General features: G+C 36.8%; 1 protein-coding gene across 18 annotated transcripts in view; it reads right to left on the bottom strand.

Moving 5' to 3' along the window:
- Positions 1-17,750, bottom strand: part of ZFYVE16 (zinc finger FYVE-type containing 16) — a 62,752-nt gene that overhangs the window by 23,079 nt on the left and 21,923 nt on the right. For 9 of the 18 annotated variants that reach the window (XM_060415964.1, XM_060415965.1, XM_042250717.1 and 6 more), the window contains 8 exons: positions 16,585-16,681; positions 13,667-13,828; positions 10,240-10,382; positions 9,996-10,118; positions 8,019-8,394; positions 6,709-6,831; positions 2,871-3,026; positions 1,254-1,478 (listed from right to left, as the gene is read on the bottom strand). In XM_060415964.1, the coding sequence (XP_060271947.1) occupies positions 1,254-1,478; positions 2,871-3,026; positions 6,709-6,831; positions 8,019-8,394; positions 9,996-10,118; positions 10,240-10,382; positions 13,667-13,828; positions 16,585-16,681 (1,405 nt within the window). Of the gene's footprint in view, positions 1-1,253; positions 1,479-2,870; positions 3,027-6,708; positions 6,832-8,018; positions 8,395-9,995; positions 10,119-10,239; positions 10,383-13,666; positions 13,829-16,573; positions 16,682-17,750 lie in introns of those variants that run through there. The other 9 variants (XM_060415970.1, XM_060415968.1, XM_060415972.1 and 6 more) reach the window with 2 other exon arrangements.

The raw sequence follows: 17,750 nt of genomic DNA, 5'->3' as shown, positions 1-17,750 counted from the left end.
TACACACACACCCCACAATTTCAAATTCTAGTCTAAAGTGGCATGAACACCAGTAACATCAAAATGCTGATCTATCTAAAATCCAGCAAGACACAAAGAACTCAGAAAACAGAGACTAATTAACTTCTGTGTATAACTGGTAATTTTTTTCATTACCACGAAACAGCTATCATAGCTTTCCAGTTCCAATCTGAGATTTTGAGAAGTCTCTCAAAATATTACTCTGTGATTTTCCTATTTTCAGTATAAGAAAAACAGATTTAGTATATAGAAGTGATACTGGCAAAAATACTGGCCAAATTTATAGATTATTATGTTCCATAATGATGTAAGATTAGCCAGCATTCTGACCTAACTTTCCATAAAAATAACATTCAAATATTAGTATCAGAGACAAAACATGAGCCTGAATGGATGAAACACGTGGCTCAGAATGCTCTCTCTTAAGCTCTTTGGTTCACAGTACAAAACCTGAGATGAAAGTTAATTTTTTACTTCTTATAACACAATTTAATAGTATCATGTATTTAAATCTTAAATGGTAAGGACCACCCCCTCAAATTAGAGTTTAATAAATTTGCCAAATAGATTTAAACGTATGTCTCTTTCATGGAATTTGTCCATTTTGAAATAGTAATGGTCACTTTTATAACTTCTCTACATTTCATTTTCCTCCAAGAAAATATCCATTAAATTAGAAGCAAATGCCTAAATTTTCCTTATATGTGATATACTTTACATGCAAGAAATAAATTATTCTTTTTTGTGAGGGATAAAGAAAAGTGTGAATTCAAAAAAGTTTAACACAGAAATTATTTTAGCTTAGAGAGAACCTTAGAAATATACATAAGCCTTGACCATTACTTCACAACCATTTATGTCTGTCATTATAGTATGTACAAATTGGGGTGGGGCACAATGATTTACCTTCTTAATATATAAGCAACATAACAAAATGAACTCCTTACAGTAAATACTTTCAAGAAAACTTTTCAAGGTTTTCTGTGTTTTGTTTTGAAGTTCAAAAAAAATTTTAAGGTAAGTTAATAATATAATAATTAGGAACATCTAGAAACTCATATCAAGGTTGTCTAGACTAATCTTATACCAGAGGAGGGCTGTTTTAGAATTTTAAAAGTACATCAAAACAAAAGTAGTCCCATTAATACATTAAAAATTCATTTTAATGATATGTTAAATTCTTATTTACAGTCAGTATATGAACCTACATAATTTATTATTCTAAAACTTACCTTTATATTCTGCACCCAATCTCAACATTAAACGCATAGGAAAAACCTTTGCCCACGGAATCTCTAGCTTCTGGATAAGAATTCCACAAAGAAAAGGATTACTTGGTAATAGGAGATCATCAAGTTTCTGAAAAGTAGGTGTAATAAATAAAAATCCTCCATGATCCTTGCTGCTGAGAAAACTCTCAGTAAAGGTAATACTGTCCAAGTTTTCTATGTATTTTCCTAGAAATAAAATCATTAATAAAAAGACTTTAAATTGTTTTCAAGTGGCAGTCTGAGTCTGAATGTCCCAATATAAACTTTCATAAAGAAAAGCAATATATTTTCCTTACTCTCACTCTTGAAGAAGCATTAAATACCTTGTGTGCACAAAGTTCAGTTATTTCTGAGGACTGGAAATTGTGAACAGAAATTTGAGAATGTTTCTAACCATAGGTGTTTTTAAATTTTTCTCCTTACTTCAAGGTCAAGTGAAAAGTCATCATGTTCCCCAAATCTTATACAGCCTTTCTATGGTTTAAGTTACCTCTGGTCAACTGTGGTCCAAAAATATTAACTGGAAAATTACATAAATCTCTTGCTATCTTGCTCTGCCCCACTGGGATGTGAACCACACCTTCGGTCATCTGCCCAGCATGTTCACACTGTATATGCTACAGGCCATTAGTCACTCAGCAGTAGTCTCTGTTATTAGATCAACTGTTAACAGTCACTGTGCTTCTGTTCAGGTAACACTTATTTTTTTAATATTGCCCCCAAGGCACAAGAGAAGTGATGCTGGCAATTCAGATGTTCTCTTACTCTGCCTAATTTATAAATTAAACTTCATCATAGATATGTATGAAAAAATAGTATGTGTGTGGTGTGTGTGTGGCTTTCCCAGTAGCTCAGCTGATAAAGAATCCGCCTGCAATGCAGGAGTCCCTGGTTCGATTCCTGGGTCGGGAAGCCCTCCTGTGAAGGGACAGGATAGGCTACCCACTCCAGTATTCTTGGACGTCTCTGGTGGCTCAGACAGTAAAAAATCCGCCTGCAATACAGAAGACCTGAGTTCGATCCCTGGGTTGGGAAGATCCACTGGAGGAAGGCATCACAACCCACTCTAGTATTCTTGCCTGGACAATCTCCATGGACAGAGGAGCCTGGTAGGCTGCAGTCCATAGGGTCGTAAAGAGTCAGACACAACTGAGCAACTAAGCACAGCACACATATATATATATTTATAGTATATATACATATATGCTATTTTTCATATAGTATATATATACTACAGAAAAATAGTACAATAGGGTTCAGTACCATTTCCAGTTTTAGGCAGCCACTGGGGTCTTGGAACTTATCCCCTGCAGATAAAGGGGGACTACTGTGTAGACGCATAAAAAGATCAAGAAAGTAAATATATTTTACCTTTTAAAATAGAAAAAAAAAACAATAAAGACACTAGTTACATAAAATGCTAGATTTAAGGAGACTGAAAATGATGACTAAGCTCTTTTAAGTAATCAGTAATCTCTTCATAAAATAAACCTTTAGTACAGTTAGCACTGCTAAAAGCAAAAATGCCCCTCATTTATCCATCCCCTGGTCTGAACAGTTAAAAATAAAATACTGTACCTTTCAGAGCATCCTTATAAATGGTGATGAACAGTCTGAAGATGTCCTTAGGAATAGTATCTTCATTTGGCAAACATAACAATAGAATAATAATTTCTGCCTGTCCCAAGCCATGCAATCCATTGGTTGAGAAGTACCAGTATTTGTCTGAGGAATCTTAAGTGACAAAACCATACAACTATAAATGTCAACTTCTTTTTTTTTTTTTAATTTTTTTTTAAAAATGTCAACTTCTAATTGTCCTTTGCATGAAGTACAACTTTTCAAACTCCTTATTTCCCCAATGTTCTCACAAAACTTAAACTGAACTGTGTAAGATGGCTTGTGTAACTCTGTAAGATTACTTCAATAGTTTTGGCCTCAGGTCAAATAACAGGGAGGGAACACAGCTCTGCTCATCAACAGAAAATTGGATTAAAGATTTACTGAGCATGGCCCCACCCTCAGAACAAGATCCAGTTTCCCCCTCAGTCTCTCCCATCAGGAAGCTGGCATAAGCCTCTTATCCTTCTCCACCAGAGCCAGACAGAATGAAAACCACAATCACAGAAAATTAACCAATCTGATCACATGGACAACAGCCTTGTCTACCTTGTCTAATGAAACTATAAGCCATGCCCTCTAGGGCTGCCCAAGACGGACAGGTCATGGTGGAGATGTCTGACAAAATGTGGTCCACGGGAACTCCCCCAGTCTGTAGGTGCCCAATACGTTACTGGAGATCAGTGGAGAAATAACTCCAGAAAGAAAAGAAGAGACGGAGCCAAAGCAAAAGCAACATCCAGTTGTAGATGTGACTGGTGATAGAAGTAAAGTCCTATGCTATACAGAGCAATATTGCAAGGAACCTGGAATGCTAGGTCCATGAATCAAGGCAAACTGGAAGTGGTCAAACAGGAGACGGCAAGAGTGAACATTGACATTTTAGTAATCAGTGAACTGAAGTGGACTGAAATGGGTGAATTTAACTCAGATGACCATTACATCTACTACTCTGGGCAAGAATCCCTTAGAAGAAATGGAGTCGCCATCATAGTCAACAAAAGAATCCAAAATGCAATACTTGGATGCAATCTCAAAAACGACAGAATGATCTGTTTGTTTTCAAGGCAAACCATTCAATATCCCGGTAATCCAAGGCTATGACTGGAGCAGTAATGCTAAAGAAGCTGAAGTTGAACAGTTCTATGAAAACCTACAAGACCTCCTAGAACTAACACCCATAAAAAATGTCCTTTGCATTAGAGGGGACTGGAATGCAAAAGTAGGAAGTCAAGAAACACCTGGAGTAACAAGCAAATTTGGCCTTGGAATGCGGAATGAAGCAGGACATAGATTTAATAGAGTTTCACCAAGAGAACACACTGGTCACAGCAAACACCCTCTTCAAACAACACAAGAGACAACTCTACACATGGACATCACCAGATGGTCAAAACTGAAATCAGACTGATTATATTCTTTGCAGCCAAAGATGGAGAAGCTCTATACAGCCAGCAAAAACAAGACTGGGAGCTGACTGTGGCTCAGATCATGAACCCCTTATTGCCAAATTGAAGAAAGTAGGGAAAATCACTAAACCATTCAGGTATGACCTAAATAAAATCCCTTATGATTATACAGTGGAAGGGACAAACAGATTCAAGGGATTAGATCTGACAGACAGAGTGCCTGAAGAACTATGAACCGAGGTTTGTGACATTGTACAGGAGGCAGTGATAAAGACCATCCCCAAGAAAAAGAAATGCAAAAAGGCAAAATGGTTGTCTGAGGAGGCCTTACAAATACCTGAGAAAAGGAGAGCAGCAAAAGACAAAGGAGAAAAGGAAAGATATAAGCATCTGAATGCAGAGTTCCAAAGAACACCAAGGAGAGATAAGAAAGCCTTCCTCAGTGATCACTGCAAAGAAATACAGGAAAACAATAGAATAGGACTAGAGATCTCTTCAAGAAAATTAGAGCTACCAAGGGAACATTTCATGCAAAGATGGGTTCAATAAAGGACAGAAACAGTATGGACCCAACAGAAGCAGACGATATTAAGAGGTGGCAAGAATACACAGAAGAACTACACAAAAAAAGATCTTCATGACCCAGATAATCACAATGGTGTGATCACTCACCTAGAGCCAGATATCCTGGAATGCGAAGTCACGTGGGCCTGAGGAAGCATCACTAAGAACAAAGCTAGTGGAGGTGATGGAATTCCAGTTGAGATATTTCAAACCCTAAAAGATGATGCTGTGAAAGTGCTGTACTCAATATGCCAGCAAATTTGGAAAACTCAGCAGTGGCCACAGGACTGGAAAAGGTCAGTTTTCATTCTAATCCCAAAGAAATGCAACATCGAAGAATGCTTAAACTACCGCACAATTGTTCTCATCTCACACACTAGCAAAGGAATGCTCAAAATTCTCCTAGCCAGTCTTCAACAGTACATGAACTGTGAACTTCCAGATGTTCAAGCTGGTTTTAGAAAAGGCAGAGGAATCAGAGATCAAATTGCCAACATCTGCTGGATCATCGAAAAAGCAGGAGAGTTCCAAAAAAACATCTATTTCTGCTTTATTGACTATGCCAAAGCCTTTGACTGTGTGGATCACAACAAACTGTGGAAAATTCTGAAAGAGACAGGAATACCAGACCACCTGACCTGCCTCCTGGGAAATCTGCATACAGGTCAAGAAGCAACAGTTAGAACTGGACATGGAACAACAGACTGCTTCCAAATAGGAAAAGGAGTACGTCAAGGCTGTATATTGTCACCCTGCTTATTTAACTTATATGCAGAGTACATCATGCAAAATGCTGGGCTGGAAGAAGCACAAGCTGGAATCAAGATTGCCGGGAGAAATATCAATAACCTCAGATACGCAGATGACACAACCCTTATAGCAGAAAGTGAAGAACTAAAGAGCCTCTTCAAGAAGTGAAAGAGGAGAGTGAAAAAGTTGGCTTAAAACTCAACATTCAGAAAACTAAGATCATGGCATCTCATCCTATCACTTCATGGCAAATAGATGGGAAAACAACAGCAACAGTGACAGACTTTATGTTTTTGGGCTCCAAAATCACTGCAGATGGTGATTGCAGCCATAAAATTAAAAGACGCTTGCTCCTTGGAAGAAAACTTATGACCAACCTAGACAGCATATTAAAAAGCAGAGACATTACTTTTCTGACAAATGTCCGTCTAGTCAAAGCTACGGTTTTTCCAGTAGTCATGTATGGATGTAAGAGCTGGAGTATAAAGAAAGTTGAGCACCGAAGAATTGATGCTTTTGAACTGTGGTGTTGGAGAAGACTCTTGAGAGTCCCTTCGACAGCAAGGAAGTCCAACCAGTCCATCCTAAAGGAAATCAGTCCTGAATATTCATTGGAAGAACTGATGCTAAAGTTGAAATTCCAATACTTTGGCCACCTAATGTGAAGAATTTATTCTTTTGAAAAGACCCTGATGCTGGGAAAGACTGATGGCAGGAGGAGAAGGGGATGACAGAGGATGAGATGGTTGGATGGCATCACCGACTCAATGGACATGAGTTTGAGTAGGCTCTAGGAGTTAGTGATGGACAGGGAGGCCTGGTGTGCTGCAGTCCATGGGGTCACAAAGAGTCAGACATGACCGAGCGACTGAACTGAGTAAAAATCTTTAAACTATTACTTTAAAAATCACTGCATGTAAAACTGCAAAATTTATTTATGTAATATTTGACTAAAAAATCAATATCCAATACTGCTTATTTTTTACAGTTGTCAATCGAAATTTAACCTGACAAATTAATTATTCAGAAATCCTGCTTACCAATTAGGCAAAGAAAAATAAATCGTTACTTACAAAATGCTAACTTGACATTCACAAGTAGATTAGCATTTAAGACAAATGTAACAGGACAAGAACCTTCGCCTTCAAGAAGCAAAATGATCTGTTCATGAGATGGGTGTTCTTCTACTACAGGCACTAAAACATGAAAATAACATATTAATTCGAATAAATATGTCTCCTGTTAAATATGCCTATCACAAAAAAGCCACATTTATAAATCCACAAATGACTTGATCCCAGTTAAAAAGCAAAAACACATCTCATGAAATCAATCAACAACCAGACAACTGTTATATACTACTAATTTTTACTTTTCAATTTATGTGAATATATTAATATTAGAATACATATAAATTCTGATCAATTATATATATAGTCTATGCACAAATATGTTGATTAAACAGCATACTGATGTAATTTCAGCACCTTTAAGCTTTTAAGACAGTTTTCTAAAGTGGATTCCAATCTGCCAGTCACTCCAATTATAAATTCTGTAACTTGCAACTATAAAAGTAGTCTAGACCCAAACTGTATATACTGCTTGCTGTGACATGCCTTAGGTCAGCGATAAGTGGCTAAGAAAAAACTTGACAATCAACAGGAAAATATACCAATGGAATGCAAAGAACAGGGCTTACGGTATTTTTTTGCCACTATCACTAGGATCATGAAAATAGCTCCTTCTTACAGAACAGAGATCCTAGGCTTCATTCTCCTACACTATCAGGCACAGAACGTAATCATTTCATGTGGGATGTAGCATAATGCCTGGAGTTACACGGATGTATTCTTAGGGAACTATTCCAAGGTGGGAGATAGCCACAGAATCTCCAGCTTAGAAAGGTCCTTAGAGACCACCTAAATTATCTTCTTTTACAAAGGAAGCTGAGGCCCAAAAGATTAAATTATGCTTCAAGTCATAGGTATATTATGTAGCAGATGAGGAACTAAAATTTCTGTTATCCAAACCAATATTCCTTTCTTTAGGCACTATGCATCTTTAAAACAAAAAATGACATGGAATCAAAACTAATACAAGACTTAAAGGCTATGAATTTCTCTGTTGTACCGGACTTTAAATTAGGGACTCAGATACGTGAATCACATTCAAATCAACTCAAGAGGTCAGATATTTTTAGAATTGTTTTTATATAGTTAAGACTTTTTGCAAACTAAGTGTTCCATGCCATCATACATATTTCAACCACAGTAAGTTTAAAAAAATACATTTCATATATCAGATACAAAATTCATCGATATATTCTTCTTTAAAAACAACAACAATAAAACTCCTTTTTAAATGTAAATAACTGCTCTCCTACCTGACCCCTTGTCTCCAGATGTAACCAGAAGAGGGGGCAAGCTGTCCTCATCATCAGGTAGAAGACTAACCTTACTGCAAACATTATCATCAATACTACATAATAGCCTATAATCTGAACTACAAGCAACAGGTAAACTGCTGTTAACCAAGACATCAGTGGGACCTGATGGTTCCTCAGTTTCTGCAAAAACATCATCATCTAGTGTAAAAGCAGCAGATGTAGGGAACCCCTCAGTTCCTGTGTTTGTAGGCAGTTTTTCCACAGGTGGAACCTGAGAAATAGGACTTTGAATTATCTCATTTATTGTATCTTCTGTCTCACTGTTTGGTTTTTCCACTGGAGTAGAATGGGCATGATCCACTGTGTTTACCATCTGTGAAATATGGAGGAAAAAGCCCAAATCAGTTCAGGGTCTCTGCTCAAATGTGAAATATTGATTGTAGACAGTCAAAGATATCTTTTGAAAAAGAATAAATAAAATCAAACCGGGCTCAGAAATTCTTTAGAAGCCAAATTTCCCAAGAAACAGTACCATCTTGCTTCTAAATTCAAGTACACAGGTTTAGCTTTACTATATGCTCAGGTAAGTATGACTTTAATTTTATAGTCTGGAAAAAGGAGGCAAGGAGAACTTCAGGATCCTATTCCATGCCACAAAGTCAGGATGTTTATTAATTCAACCCAAGACACTCTTCCTCTTAATAGACAAAAAAGCCTGGCTGGGAGGTGGCAAGGGAGAGGAATAGGGAGAAGGCAGAGAGGGGAGTGGTTAGGAAGCAAAATGGCAGATATATTCCACAACAGTAGCCATCTGGAATAAACTATACATCAAATCTGCTTCAATTAAGCCCCCCTCCCCCCTTTTTTTTAAGACTGGCCAAACCTGAGTCAATAGAGAACTATTTAAGAACTCAAGTAATACTAGCCTCTGTAAAAATTCCATTTTGTTAAAATATTGATTGAGGGTAGGTGCTAGCTAAGGAACATAATTTTGGTAATTACAGCTCCTTGTAAAACCTAGCTCCTGAACTCTTACTGACAAACGACGTAAGTTTATATGGTATGGGAACTTGAAGAGAGGATACATGTGCATCTTGTCTAATGTATAAACCAGGTCTAATGTATTATCCATGTCTAATGGATAAACCAGGTAACCGGCTCAGAGGAGATGCTCAATAAATCTGTTTAATGAATAAACAAGATTTCTACTTCATATGTTCATACTTGCTTTTGTAAGCATATTACTATTTTACAATTAAGAGTTCTTAGTGGGTTTGGATTCTGTCTTCTATGTAACACCTAGTAACCTCTGTGTAAATATAAACATATATACTACCATCAGATACTTCACTGAATGTTTGAAAATCATTAAACAAATTAGTCTAAATTGCCTTACTAAATCTCAGTTCTATTTCCCCATACTAGTGGTTCTCAAAATGTGGTCCAGGGATCTCAACACCCTTTCAGGAAGTCAGTGAGGTCCCACGATTTTCTTCATTTAATTTAACTAAAACAACATATCACAACAGACTGAATTTAGAAGTAGATGTAAGAATCTATCTTCTATTAAGCCAGATGTTAAAGAAATTCACACAAAATATAAAACAATGTTATTCCTCTCACTAAACTTTTATTTTTAAAACTTTTCATAAAAGTATTATTACTATTAATGAGTTTATTTTTAATTAATTTAAAATTTGTGTCAGTTTTAATTCAGTAATTATCAATAAACATAACCCACATAATCTACAGTTCTTTTGAGTTCTCAATAATTTTTAAGAGCATAAAGGGGTCCTGAGATTAAAAAAAAAAAATTTAAGAATCACTGCCTTAAACTGACATTAAAAAATAAAATCTAAAATATATTCACTACATCATATGTTTCTCATTTAATGAAGCTCAAAGAATTTTTTAAAAAGTACTCTAGTAAATCAGGGGCTTCTCTGGTGCCTCAGTGGTAAAATATCCACCTACCAACGCAGAAGGTACAGGTTCAACCCCTGGGTCAGGCACATCCCCTGGAGAAGGAAATGGCAACCCACTCCAGTATTCTTGCCTGGGAAATCCCATGGACGGAGGAGCCTGGCAGGTGATAGTCTGTGGGGTCACCAAAGAGTCAGATATGACTTAGCAACTAAATGACTCTAATAATCATGCAAGGAATTACCTATAAAATAAAATTTTACTAAATTATCAAATCATTCTTTAGATTCCTTACCAACGGCATATCGGGTAAGAGAGGACTTAAGTCTTCAGAACATCTTTTACTTCCAGATGATAATTTTGTTGTATCTGCAACTTCACCATTGGGCAATATACCATCTGCAAACCATACTCTCTTCTGTTCTTTGGAGCATAATCCTAGAATCAGTTCAAAAAAGTAAAGCATTTTAATTTGATATTGCAATGATTTAATATTAAATAGGTCAGGAAAAGTTTTCAAAAGCTTTTTATAACTTTTGGCAAGCCCTGCATTTCAGGGTTTCAAGGCCTACAGAAATGGCTTTTTGTGATTCATCTACCTGGAATACTTTTTTTCCTAATTCCTACAAAGGCAGAGCTGGCCCTAGGAATCCTGAAGTCAGAAAAAGAATAGACAGGAGACATTATACCTTAAGGACATTGAATGCAGATTTAAAGCCTGTTATCATTAAGGCTAACTTTGTGAGTATGGAGACCAAATAAAATTTAGGGACTAAGGCACAGGGAGGGAAAATGGAACAGATCAGAGCATGGTAGATAAGCAAAGGAAAAAAAGTATGAAGAGCAGAAGAAAGAAGCATAAAAAATCTAAAAAAAAAAGAAATGGGATCACTTGTGTATTGGAGGTCAATTTCTACTTCTAACAGAAGCACATGTTTTGTTCTTATAATGTTGGATATTTACATTTTTAATATAATTAATTTATATTTCTTAATAGTAATTAATATTTTCCTCTCAGATTTGGAGGAAATAACTAGATGTCAGCATAAATATCTGTTCTCTTTTGTTAAAAAGCATCTATGGAGGAAGGTTATGAAAATTCCTACCAGATTTTAGAACATACAATCATCAAAAGGACCAACTTTCCATAGCATAATACAAATAACAGTGAAAAAATTGGACTCATATATAATTTCTGCAACATGGGTGGATATATTTTAAAAGGCATCTTTCTTGTATTTGCAATGCTTCATAATATAATAATTTTAAAGTCAATATAGGAAAATATATAAATATTTTAAAAAGCGGACTCATCATTTTTAGAGTTAGAATACATAACCATACATGCTGAACCTCATTATGTAAGTTACAATGATAAATAGAAAATAGCTGTTAAGTGAGAGAGAAGTGAAACTCAAAATAGTTGATAGAAATACTTGAATTTGTCTGACAATCAGTTATCTTCTAGCACGTTACAGACTAATAGTTTATGTTAAAAACCATACACAGTACTGAATAGCACAGAGAACTACACTCAGTATTGGGAAACAGATGGGGAAACAGTGGAAACAATGTCAGACTTTATTTTTTTGGGCTCCAAAATCACTGCAGATGGTGATTGCAATCATGAAATTAAAAGACACTTACTCCTTGGAAGAAAAGTTATGATCAACCTAGATAGCAAATTCAAAAGCAGAGACATTAATTTGCCGACTAAGGTCTGTCTAGTCAAGGCTATGGTTTTTCCATCAGTCATGTATGGATGTGAGAGTTGGACTGTGAAGAAGGCTGAGCGCCGAAGAATTGATGCTTTTGAACTGTGGTGTTGGAGAAGACTCTTGAGAGTCCCTTGGACTGCAAGGAGATCAAACCAGTCCATTCTGAAGGAGATCAACCCTGGGATTTCTTTGGAAGGAATGATGCTAAAGCTGAAACTCCAGTACTTTGGCCACCTCATGTGAAGAGTTGACTCATTGGAAAAGACTCTGATGCTGGGAGGGATTGGGGGCAGGAGGAGAAGGGGACGACCGAGGATGAGATGGCTGGATGGCATCACTGACTCGATGGACGTGAATGAGTGAACTCCCGGAGTTGGTGATGGACAGGGAGGCCTGGCGTGCTGCGATTTATGGGGTCGCAAAGAGTCAGACACGACTGAGTGATTGAACTGAACTGAACTGAACTGAACTGAAGGGAAAAGAATCTGAAAAAGAATATATATACATATATAACTGAATCACTGTACCATACACCTGAAACTAACACAACATTGTAAATCAACTACACTTCAATTTGAAAATTAGAAGTCTATACAGGTTTTACTCAAGATCCTAAACTACAATAGGTTGTAAAAAAGAACAGAGCACCCAAAGGTTTTTAAATCTTTAAAAGTTTTTTAGAAGATATAAGAAACATTTCTTATTGTGGTGAAATACACATTTAAAAATAGATTTTTAAGGAAAGGGAGACATGCCGACTATTTACCCACTGTCTTTCAAATTCAAGCCCACCCTTCTATATGGTGCTCTTTGATACTCTTTGGACATCTGAAAAGTGCAATTCCCAGACCCCCTTGCTAGTTGGTTCTGGTCACAGGCACTGGTTGAAGACTGAAAGGTGGGAAGAGAAGGGAATTCTTTCTGTTTCTAGTTTCTGCCAGGATCTCTGCAGCAGCACCACCACCAGATATACCTAACATGTCCCGTGAGTTTCAGTACTCCTTACATCAATCAATCAGTCAAGCTGGGAACACTCCTTCAGTCATCTTAACATCAATCCTGAGGCTCCTCAATGGCCCCAGCATTTGCCACTTGGTGTTCCTCTAGAAGCAACAGCAGCAGCCACATGATGTGGTACCCTAATCCATGAACACCAAGTCTGAGAACCAAGCATCTCCTGGTATTCCTGTACTGAGTTCTAGTAACACAGACTCTCCCCTTTCATTCTCCCAACCCTAGGGATAGCAGCTGCTTCCTGCACTTACTATTCTCTGAGTCACTTGTTCAGTCACTCAGTTGTGTCTGACTCTTTGAGACGCCATGGACTGCAGCACACCAGGCCTCCCTGTTCCTCACCATTTCCATGAGTTTGCCCAAACTCATGTCCATTGAGTCGGTGATGCCATCCAACCATCTCATCTTCTGTCGTCCTTTTCTCCTCCCGCCTTCAATCTCTCCCAGTATCAGGGTCTTTTCCAATGAGTTGGCTCTTCGCATCAGGTGGACAAAGTATTGGAGTTTCAGCTTCAGCATCAGTCCTTCCAATGAATATTCAGGACTGCTTTCCTTTAGGATTGACTGGTTTGATTTGATCTGCTTGCAGTCCAAGGGACTTTCAAGAGTCTTCTCCAACACCACAGTTCAAAAGCATCAGTTCTTCGGTGCTCAGCTTTCGTTATAGTCCAACTCTCACATCCATACATGACTACTGGAAAAACCACAGCTTTGACTAGATGGATCTTTGCTGGCAAAGTACCGTCTCTGCTTTTTAATACGTTGTCTAGGTTTGTCATAGCTTTTTTTCCACCCTTGAGCGTCACTTGAGCATGCCCGTTTTGTTCTTCTGCCCTTCTAACATACATACCCTTCTAACCAGTTCCCTGTATTAAGCTCCTTCTGGCAGCTAGTCTATGTTCTCTATTCTCACTAGATTCCTGAATACTAGAAAACTTCTATTTTAATAATTTATCTTTAATATTAGACACAGAATTTTCTTCTAGTTACCTTCAACACATGGTTGTTTAAGTGCTGAGATTGGTAAAGTTGTAGGTGAAGGTATACTTGATGTTTGAGTCTCCTGAAGAGGCTGGACGGTGGCACACTCATCAGAATGATTAGACTTAAGATTAGAACCAGTTGGACTCATCATCCTTTCAAATGCCTGAGCTATAAAGGGAAAAAAATTCATCTCAGATGTTTTTAAACTTCAAAGTAAGTTAAGATAAATATTCTGTTTTTCAAGTTGTAAGGAGAAAGAAATCAAATGGCTAAACAGTAAGTGGCACGTGGGAAAGATAATATTCTTACTTCCTTATTTTAGTTGGCAGCATTCTACTTCAGTATAAGATACCAATTAGTTAATTCAATATAATTTTGGCTTATGTTTGGTATCTACTGAAGAAAATCATTGTTACTTAATATGACCATCTGTTTTTGCCCTTGTACCCTTAGAGTCAATTTCCAGTATAGTTCCTAGTGATTCTTTTAAGACATAAATCGTATCACATTATTCTTCTGCTTAAAATCCTTTAATGGCTTCCCTACTAAAATGAAAATTTAAGTTACAGTGGCCCACAAGACCCTGTCTTAGTCTACATTCTATTAATCCTGCCTCTGCTTTCCTAGTTAGCTGATATCATTTCTCACTAATATCCTACTTACTCATCATGATACAGCCACTGAGGCCTCCTTGTTCTTCAACAGTGAAGCAAGCACTCTTCTAGGTTAGGGTCTTTGCTGTTACTGTTCTCTCTGCCTGGCATATTTTTCCATATAGCTTTATTCTCTTATCTCCTTCAAGTCTCTGCTTAACATATCATAGTATCATAAACCCTTATTCTTACCACCTTTTAAAATAACCACCTCTTGCCCCTAAATCTGTTACTATCTATCCCTCTCACACTCTTTTATTTTTATTTAGAATATTATCACCATCTGATATTCTCTTTGCTATCCTATCCATCACTCCCCACATTCATAAGCTCTATGAGATCAAAAAGTTCCATAAGAACAGGAAATGTGTTTTGTTTTCACCTGGATCTCCAAAGCACAGAACAGTGCCTGAACACTGCTGAATGATTTTTCATCCCAACAACATGGAAGAGCACTGGCAGCTCTCCCGTAAGCATTTCTCCAAACTGATCTGCTACAAATGCTGCCACTGCTGCAATAACCCCTTCAAGCGCCACTGAATTCGCACCCTCATGCAATGACTTCCACTAACCAAAAAAATCCAAACATAATACCAGAGTTTCAAAGTAATTTCCAACCTGCCCTAAGTTTATGTAATGGCACTCACATGCATGCTTCTTTAAAACTTACAGTTTTAGCACTTCCTCATTATCTAGTCTATAACAAAACTATCTTCTCTTCTTCCTGGAATTTGTCTTAAAAGAGTCCTTGAGTCATTTACCTCCTATTAGTAACATTATTTTAAATGATCATGTCTACTATTTTCAACCCTAACGTTGGTGTTAAAGTAATTTATTTATGTTTTCTTGTGGTGTATAAATTAATGATAAACAGAGCTACAAATGAAATTACATGTTATATCAAAACAGAATAAATAAAACAGATATCTAAATAAACAAATCCATTCAAAATATTTTCTTTAATAAACCAATGCTTGATCTCAGTTTCCTAGCTGGTTTCTTTAATGACTGTATCTTCTCTCCTGGATCCTTAGAGTCAGAATATGTTCTAATGTTCACCTAAATATCTGACTTGTCAACTCAAAGAATGTTTCAAATCTTCATGGCTGCTTTATTTTTAACCGGGGAGAGATAATCATGTTGGAGCTTGCTCTAAGATTTCTTAATTCTAGCAGATTGCTTGGCTAACAGCACCAGCAGTAGTCTTTTTTTTTTTTTTTTTTTTCACCAGCAGTAGTCTTAAAGGCTACTGAAATGGCATAAGCAAAAGATATAAGTACTTAAAGTCTTCATAAAGACTGGTGGTATTATGGAAATATTAAAAGATTTACACTCTATTATCTTCCAGAGCAGAGGTCAACAGCAGGGAGTAAAGCAGCTTACCTCAGGCTAACAGACTCACATCAGAGCTTTTTGAAGAATTGCTGAAAAAATTTATCTTCATTCAAAAGAGAAAAACAAATTATTATCAGGTATTTATTCTCCTGGCTAACAGGAAGCAGTACCTGAGCTAGTGCACAGGTCTGGTCTTAAAAGTCCCAAGTAATATTTGCTGGGAATTAAACTGTCAACAAATCTTTAAAAATGCCAAGAAGTACTCAAAAGAACAAAAGTGTATTTGAAGAAAAAAACAAACATACACATATATAGACACATACACAACTGTGAGAGCTAAAGTAAGACCACCAAGATTTTTGCTGATAACAGTAAACTAGCTAAATGTACAAACAAAATTATAAAACTGAGAAAGGAAAGAAATATGTAAAAGATGAAACTGTACAAATAGTGTAACAGTCCTATGAATTTATATAAAAATTATAAATATTACTACCTTAGCTTTCATTCCCAATGTAGGTTGTAATTTTCTATAAGGTGGGAACTGTTACCTTGCCTTATGCTATTAATATATAAGATTGGATAATATTTACTGCTAGATATTCTATAAATGCTTAGATTAAGATGATGAGGATGACAATGATGGTGACAAAAACAAACAGCAGATGAAATGCAGCATTTAGGGACTTGGTACCTGTTAAAAGTTAATGAACTGCCATTCCAGAAACTGAATGCTTCCTTTCCAGACTGGTAGTAATAATTGTGAGAGTGGAACAAAAAGAAGAGAAACCAAGCCTTGGGATGTCCCAACTAAGCCAGATAAGTCAACACTAGGTCCTCGCCTTAAGAAAATAAAGAAGTTTATCTTTGTCACAATCTAGTTGTTTTTAAGATATATTCAATTACTGGAAGAAGATATGTCAGGTTAATACTCACCTTTACTAATCGTCTCATAGCAGACTACACATACTCTTGCCTCCTTCTCTAGATACTGTAATTTACACTTCCTATTACAACAGACACCGCAAAATACCTGAAGAGAATAAAATAGCAAATTTGATTTTGTTTCAAGCATGGTTATACCTACTTGAGGCAAACACCAGTTTTCTGATTACATGACAATTTTTCTAATGATCGTAGTCATAGGTAATTATTAAAATGATTCTTTTTATTTTTATTGTTTTACTTAAATGAGGTTTCTACAATTTAAAATTACTGATGAGAATTCCTTTAAATCAATTACACTAATTAGAAGGGAAAAAAACTTTCTTAATTAATAAGTTCACAATTTTAAAAGCTTTCTGTCATCCTTTACAACTCCCCCCCCACTTTTTTTTTTTTTTAACTTTTTCGCTGTGCTGCATTGTATGTGAGATCTTTGAATCCCAATCAGGGATCAAACCCAGACTCCATGCAGTGGAAGTACAGTCTTAACCACTGGATTGTCAGGGAAGCCTCCTTCCTTTTTTTTTTTTCCTTTAACTTTTAAAAGTAGAATGTTATTCAAAAGAGAAACAGACTCAGATTTATAGAGAACAAACTAGTGGCTACCACTGAGGAAAGTGGGGAAGGGCAAGACAGGGGTAGAGGATTAAAAGGCACAAACTAACAAGTATAAAATAAACTACAAGGATATGTTGTATAGCACAGGGAATATAGCCAGTATTTTATAATAACTACAAATGGAGTATAATCTTTTAAAATTGGGAACCACTATGTTGTATACTTGAAACTTTCATAATATTGTAAATCAACTGTAACAAACAACAAAAATAGAGGGCTTCCCTGGTGGAGAAGGAAATGGCAACCCACTCCAGTGTTCTTGCCTGGAGAATCCCAGGGACAAAGGAGCCTGGTGGGCTGCCGTCTATGGGGTCACACAGAGTTGGACGCAACGGAAGCGACTTAGCAGCAGCTGGTTTACATTTGGAGAAGGGAATGGCAGTCCACTCCAGTATTCTTGCCTGGAGAATTCCACGGACAGAGAAGCCTGGGGGGCTATAGTCCGTCGGGTCACAAAGAGTTGGACACCACTGAGCGACTAACACACACACACACCGGTGGCTCAGTGGTAAAGAATCTGCTGGCCAATGCAGGAGACA

This window comes from Ovis aries, chromosome 5 (assembly GCF_016772045.2).
Source record: "Ovis aries strain OAR_USU_Benz2616 breed Rambouillet chromosome 5, ARS-UI_Ramb_v3.0, whole genome shotgun sequence".
Taxonomy (NCBI): Eukaryota; Metazoa; Chordata; class Mammalia; order Artiodactyla; family Bovidae; genus Ovis; species Ovis aries.
This window is presented reverse-complemented; position numbering and strand designations above follow the sequence as displayed.